The sequence below is a fragment of the Petaurus breviceps genome, unplaced genomic scaffold (assembly GCF_028583685.1).
Source record: "Petaurus breviceps papuanus isolate PSGF00001 unplaced genomic scaffold, PetGlider_PUasm1.0 688, whole genome shotgun sequence".
Lineage (NCBI taxonomy): Eukaryota > Metazoa > Chordata > Mammalia > Diprotodontia > Petauridae > Petaurus > Petaurus breviceps.
In genome coordinates, this window is record NW_027186457.1 from 5,228,717 (window position 1) to 5,236,442 (window position 7,726).

Below are 7,726 nucleotides of genomic sequence, written 5' to 3' on the forward strand. Positions count from 1 at the left end.
CCCCACCCAGATTTCCCAACATTATTTTCTAAAAGGCCCTGAAACAAGGATGTCACCCCCATTAACCCAGGCCCTCAGGAAAGAGCAGTCTCAATGGGGCCAGACAACTTGCTAGCTCCAATTGGTGTTTACCACTTTGGTGTAGGACCCTTGACTTGAGAACTATTCTTCAGATGCCTCCTAATGGGGGGAGGGGAGGAGGGAAGAGTTCCTTGGGAGTGGATCAGCTCAGTCTTAGGGAAACATTTCTAAGAAATGGAGCTGCTTCCCAGTAGAGAGATCTGCCTCATCAAATTGTGAGATTCTCATCCTTGGAAATGATGGAGCAGAAGCCAGATAGCCATTCATAAGGCATGTTGTGAAAGAGGTTCATGAATGGGAGAAGATTTTGATTCAAATGAAATTCCTTTTTACTCTAAAATTCTGTGGTTCCATAAAGTCATATGATATTCACACAGCCTAGACAAAAACAATCAGTTTTTTTAAAACCCTCACTTTTTTTCATATTCCCTTTTGGCACTATCCTTGCCCTACCCCCACCCAGACCCGCCCTTCCCTCCACTCCTCACAGTCACCCCCCCCCAACTCCCAAAGGACTTTCATTGCTAGCACCACCTTCTGAGGACCTTTTATTCTAGGACCTCACCCAGGTCTGATCTCTTTGCATAGCACAGCTAGCCACCCTTCCCCTTTTCAAATATTCTATCCTGTCATAGAGAATGAGGAAAAAAAAATCATGCTATTGTGTTCTTAGGTGCTTATGTTTAACCTTCCTAAATAATACGCATTTTATCAGGGTCCTTATGGAGATAATACCTTAACTCAAAGAAATAATTCTAATAATAAGGATTTCTGGCTCTGCAGCAGACCAGCAAAAGAGACTTTTCCAAATAAATAAATAAATGAGGGGGCTCATGTTACCCAATAGGAAGTAAACTTTACCCCTTAATCACAGAGGGATCCTTGAGAGTGAAAGAGTTTATCAAGGCCTGGTATCGTTTCTGATTTCTGAATAGATAGGAATTAAAGACCATGAAATCTGGGGATGCTGTCCTAAAGCAGACAGCAGGCTTAGGTAAGTTCACATTCTCCTTCCCAGATTGACTGCAAAGTGGACTATTTCCATAAATTTTTTACTTACAGTTTCTGCAGTTCCTTAGAGAAGCTGGACAGTCTGCCCCAGAGCCATAAGCCCTTAATTAACTATAATGAAGAGAACAACATTGTCCAGAAATAATATTTATTGATCAACAGTAAAACACACAATAGAAAAAGCCTTGTAAATAAAACTATATATATATTTAATGCTTTATTTTTGTCTTCAGTACTCCACAAAACACTACAGACAGTAACAAAATAATTCAATTAATTTTTAAATTTTTCAAGATATCAGACACCCTTCATCTTCTGTAGCCATCAACAGTACCTCAGTCATTGGTTTCTGAGATGTAATATTAACTAATATCATACATTTCTTTCTTAAAACAATTGACATGATTTATTTCTATCCAGGAGTCATAACATATACACATATCCATAAACAAGAGAACAGCTCAGGATACGTTAGGCAAACCTTCCAGTGGTCTGGAATCCTTTGCCTATACATCATTTAGAGAAAATACAAATGAACAGGAAAATAGGGCAACACACAAAAGAGAAATAACCTTGGGGCAATCGGGGGGAGGCAGGGCAATTGGCAGAAGCAGCCTACATATTTTCCATTGCTCTTTTAGTAATGTGCTCTCTTGCCTTTTCTGTTTTTGCCTGATTGAGGTATTCCAACACCTTCAGCAACAGATCTTCATCTAGGTACTGTCTGTTCTGGGTTTCATCATTTTCCTGGGTAACCAGAGGAAGCCTTTTGGTGACAGAGCCCAACCTGTCAGACTCTTGAGATCCCACCTGGCTTAAGTGCTCTTTGATGGCCTGTTCAATTTGTTCCTCTTCTTGTTGGTCATCTTCTGAGGAGGCTGGGATAGAAACCCGTTTCATCTGGTTTGAATTCATAACTTCGGGGTATTTAGCTAACACTTTAGCTAAATAATCTTCTAATTCTTCATCCTTCCCTTTCATGTTCTCATATGCCACTTGCCTCCTTTCCAGATCTGGAATCCAGGCAGCTTTGGGAATTTGTTGTCCTCTAATTCTTCCAGGAGCATACGAGAGCCTTGGGAGAAGATTCTCTCCATTAAACTGGTTGGCAAAATATGGGGCTTTCTGATTTGCTGCATTCTCAGTCCCTAAGAGGCTTAAAATGTCCTCAATATTAAGACCTTCAGGTAGGGAATCAGCCACAGCCTGTCCAGGTTGTTTTCCATAGCTACTCTTGGAGCCCATCTTATTTTGGAACAAATCAGGATGTTCGACATCAGTCTCTGAGATTTCCTCTAGGTCATCTGGCAGTTCAGGTTCCTGCTCAAGTTCCACTCTTTCACTTGCCTTATCCCCACTTTTGAGCATGTCGATTAAATCCTCAGGTGGGATTTGCAAATTCCTTGAGATTTCAATTAGCTGATAAATTGACTGGGGATCAAACTGTTTCTCCAAAAACTTGGCTGCTCTCTTTTCTTCATTTTTTCCACCCCTGAATTTCCCATATCCTGCACCATTCACTAACTTTTTCAAATAATAGTTCATTAGCTTAGACACTTCATCTGAAAGTTGATCCTTATTTTCTTTCCTAAGATCTTCATCTGGGATGTCAAGCTGCCCTGAACGCTTCATCTCATCTTCAATTTCTTCTTCATTTTTGTCAATTTCCTCTTTGCTGTCTCTTACCTCTTCCTGGGTTTGGCTCTCTATTTTTTCCTCTATTGGGTTCCAGTCTTCTCCACCAACAACATCTTCATAGGCAATGTTATTAACTTTGTAGATGTCATCTTCATCATCTGCATATAGCTTTTGTTCTTCATCAACCCTCTCACGCTTATGGTTGTTTGGCCCAGTCAGCTTCCCCAGTTCTTGAAAGACAGACTCAAGAGTGGCAAGGCTTTGGGGGGTGTATTGCTCTTCCACAATCTCATTAGTACGTTTGAAAGGGTTGTCTCGGGAACTCTCTTCATACATGCGTGGCAACTTGGCATGCTTATGTCTTCTTTCCGGCCACTGTTGAGCCTCATAATCTTCACTCAAATCAATAGGAAAATTCTTTTCAGAATTCAAGGGATAGGGTTGGTTTTCTTTGGGAGCAGACTGAGATTCTTTTTCAGCTTGTCTCAAGGCTTCCAGTATTATTCGAATCAAATGTGACTCATCTTCATTCAATGAATCCCTTAAATTTTCTGGCAAGTGGCTTTGATCAATACTTTCTTTCTGCTGGAGGGAAACTGGAACTCCCTGGTAAAAATTATACTCTGGGTTGATTTCCCCCTTGTTAGCTTGTTGTCTAAGGTTTTCTATGTACTCCAAAGCCTTGATCATATCAGGGCTGGGAAATCTTTGGAAGTTTTTTAATCTGTAGTCTGGGTCTTTCTGAAGCAATTGGTAATGTTGAAATGAAGCTGCATCAACACAACAGGTTAGGAAAACTAAGGAGGTGAGAGACAAGGCTGCTCCAAGCCAGCAGGTCTTAGGATTTGCCATGTTTGAAAGATTTCCTTAAAGGAAAGAAAAGAACAGTTAACAGAAATAAATCAAAGTAGGGAAATTCAAGGAGTTCCTTTTTCATTAAATTTTGACAGCAAAAAACAAGAATATTTCTAAGTAAGCCATGCATTTAATGCATGTTAAAGCATGCAGTTAATCAATGAAGTCTTAATAGAATTTTGAGATAAATTCCTCAAGTTTTATAAATATTTCCTTAGCAATAACCATCATAAAAAAAGACCACTCAAAATTAGCATAGCTTAGTGAATTGTGGGTTGGCCTTGGATTCAGAAAAACCCTTTGTTTAAATCCTGTTTTTGACACATCCATTTGATCTGTCCAAAGGCAAGTTAACTAAACTTTCAATGCCTCAGGTAAATCTCTAAGAAATTGTCATAAATAAGTTGATGATCTGCATAGGTAGAAGGAATTTCTAATGAGGCATTCCCTATAAGAATGAAATCACAGATTCAGACCATGTAAACAAGCAAATAAACAAACAAATAAATAAACTGTAACAAGCATTTTCAATGTAGATACAACTGTATACTTTTTATTTTGGAAATGAACAGCTTCAGTCTTTATGGGTATTCTGGCTTAAGGATCTTTTTTTTTTTTTAAAGATAACAATGTTCCAAAGAAACTAGCATTTTCCTTGTGCTACAACAATTACAGAGGTCACCAAGAATGATAATGATAAACATGAAGCAGAATTTATGGGTAATTTCACTATGATATGTCTAAACCGTGCAAAACAATCACTCAATACATTGAAAACAATCACTTTAATCAGCTGTTGGAGAGTGTGTTGACCAAAAAGATGGTTAGTTTAATGGATTATTTTCACATTTAAGCCAATTTTGCTGATATAGTATAGACAATGCTACAGTGATATTCCTGAATGTGATAGTCTATTATACTATAGTATCACAAATCCACACTGAATTCAGTCATGAATAAGACCTTTCTGCAAACATTTTTCATCCCAACAATAACTTCTCACACCAGTACCAAGTCTTACACATGATTTTAGAAGACTAAAGCTTTGTTAACCTTCAAAATCTGTACCCTTTCAGATCACAACTTAGCAAAGATAAAAATGTGAATATATATTTAAATCTCTGTACTTCATATTGATTCAAATGAGGTCACTGTTGCCTTTATTTTATCAGTAGCCATAACCATCATTTCTTCATTTGACTTCATATTATTTCATCAGTCTTCAATAGGACATAGTAAATAATCACAGAAGCTCACACTAAAGCATGAGTTTTCTTAACTAGCCTATTTATGTCCCTATAAGCATATAGAACCAGCTTATCCAATGTTTCTATCTATTTTGGTGTGGACCTGTGAAAAACATCCTCTTGAATGACTCATATTGCTAAAAATTCTTAAAATAACCACCACTTCTCTCCTAATTTAGGTAGAACAAAGAGGATGTATTGAATGTATCATTCTTAATATTTCCATTCATTTCTAAATTGAATGGTCTTATAAACATTAAACATGAAAATTATGAAGTTAGCTTTTATCATTGCTCCTACTGAACAGTTTCTTTCTGATACCTGGCAATGTTTAGTTTTAGTTGCACATGAAATAAATATAAAGAAGGGTTGCCTTGTTTGTTTCTGGCATCCTGTGAAAATCTAACATTCTTCTGATACCAAAAATATTTTGATTTAGCAACAGGTGAACCATTCAAATAAGATGTGTATAATTTTCTGCCAACTATTGCCTAACACTGTGAAATATGGCATTGTTTCCTGGAAAACTTTCACCCTGACTACCCTACAGTTAGCTTTAATCCTGACTACCCTAGAACATTCAGTTTGTTGATAGGCTAAATATATGACTTTCTTTTATTGAGATAGTCAATTATACAGATAAATTTCATTGTCTATGCTATTATTTATTTAATTAAAGTAAAAGGTAGAATGATCACATACCAAAGTATTTCTAAGTAGAAATATTTGCTTTTTTACCTTTGAGTACATTAACCTAACCAAAAAACCACAGTTTTAACTAAATTAGATTATAAGTTCTTTTTCAGGTTATTTTTAAGCTTAATTTCACTTCAGGTATCAGTTTCAACTTTTTACATTTACAACATTATGGAAAACTGATTCAGCTCAATTTCTTTTAATACTATATTTCTATAGCATACTTAAAATTACAGCTGTATATGTCTCTAAAATACTCATTTCAGGGTACTGTATTTTGATTGGTTTTGTGTCCCCCCCCCCCCGGTAAGTACTGCAGTATGTTTAACATCATAGCTTAACAACTTAACAATTAGTCATTTTTTGCAGGTTCCATTTGGTCAAATAGTAGATTTTTCAGGATAAGAATCAAAACACTACCTTTCACTCCGTGCCTCTCTTAAATGATGGAAACTGCACCAGGAAGTTCATTTTGGTAGTTTAAAAGAAATATATCTGTTGTCAGATTGAATAATCTCATACACAGCTGAGCTTTTTTTCTCTATACCACAAAGCATTTGAATTAAAAAGTTCTTTCTACAGATATTAACCTGGTACCTAGATTTCTGCTCCCTAGTATTTCTATTCATCTGAATTGAACAATCAGATCAGCTTGAATCTGAGGAAAAGAAATCCTGTCTTGGAGAAGATCTTGAGCAACAAATGGAATGATCCTTAAATCATCCATTAAACCATGACAAAAGCCACAATAGTTTGATATAGTATAGTATTTTTACCCAGTTTTTAAAAAATGTTTCCATAGAATTTCTAGCATCATGTGAACTGTATCTTAATGGAATAGTACATTAAGAAACTAAAGATAACCTAGGCATACACTGTCACTTTTATCTTAGCCTCCCTGAATTAAAATTAGGGAGCAACAAGAGAGTTATTTTCAGGGTATATCACCCCAATGTGAATTCTACATAGTTGTTCTTTTCTGAGGTCTTGTAAGGTAAATGCAGAAAAGCAAACTATTCTGATAATGCCGTTAAATTGTATTTGTAACCTAGGAAACCTGCTACCTAACAAGTTAAATATGTAAACAACATTTCTAGGATTTTATCTGGTGCTATTAAAATTACAGGATGTTAGGATTTTAAAGATTAACAGACATATATGTGCACTGGCATCAAGATCTTTAACTTTTTCACATCCCTTCTTATTACTCCCTGGCATCCAATTTACTTGACTCTATACCCTAATCATATATGACACAAATGGGAGGTTTGGTCATCAGAATGATAGTATCCTTACAATGGTCAAATGTGCAGCAGGTTGCTATTCATTTATTGCTACTTGAAATACATATGCCAGATCCAGCTTTTCATATTAACCTAGGAATGCAGAAGAAAACATTGAACTTTTCATTACATAAAATGGAAACGCAGTCTTACCTGTTATTTAGATAGCCGAGTGCATCCACAGCATGGTCTTCTTGTCCGTCAGCTGGGAGTTTATGGACTGTTTTCAGCACCCGGACAGCTCCCTCTGCTTATACTGAACACCACCTGACTCTGCACTGCCACACTGACGTCACTGTACTCAGTCACACAACCAAAGCACAAGTGAGCTTTTCAAAGAGCACTAGAGAAAATAATCATTTTATGAGGTTGTGTGTGTGTGTGTGTGTGTGTTTAAACAACACTCTAATTCTGTTGCATGCTTACGCCACCTGTCTTTTTGGGGTGAAAATTGCAGTTTTCTACTATCCAACATGATCTAAAGCAGATAAAGCTCCACTAACCCTTTAAAGTCAATGTTATGTGAATCATTCGTTGGCAAAGATAAAGAAATCTGTCTGACAGTCACAGTTACTTGCCTGGCAGTCTCATCACTTTTCCAATAATTTATTATGGATTGATTTTCATCCTAATAAGAAAGTTTAAAAGACAAGGATTCATTCATTGAACACAAAGAAAATGTTTTATCATCCTCGTACAACCACTGCAAAATGAAAGCAAAAGGGTTATTCATACACTCCTTCATATCTTTAACTGAACACCCTTCAAGGACAGAAATCACTTTTCTTATCAAATAAACTTGAGTTCCCTTAGCTTTTATGATTTTGAATCTCGCCTTGGTATTTGTATTTAAATCCTTCACATTCATGTTCATATGATTTGTGTTAAAAGCAGATCCTGAATTTCCATGGACCT

General features: G+C 36.5%; 1 protein-coding gene across 1 annotated transcript; it reads right to left on the bottom strand.

Moving 5' to 3' along the window:
- Positions 1–1,260: 1,260 nt before the first annotated feature.
- On the bottom strand, positions 1,261–7,166 carry SCG2 (secretogranin II). Its single transcript, XM_069104423.1, has 2 exons — positions 6,965–7,166; positions 1,261–3,596 (listed from the first exon to the last, which is right to left on the bottom strand). The coding sequence occupies exon 2, from the start codon at positions 3,580–3,582 to the stop codon at positions 1,708–1,710; it is 1,875 nt and encodes a 624-aa protein (XP_068960524.1). The 5' UTR covers positions 3,583–3,596; positions 6,965–7,166; the 3' UTR covers positions 1,261–1,707.
- Between the last annotated feature and the right edge of the window lie 560 nt (positions 7,167–7,726).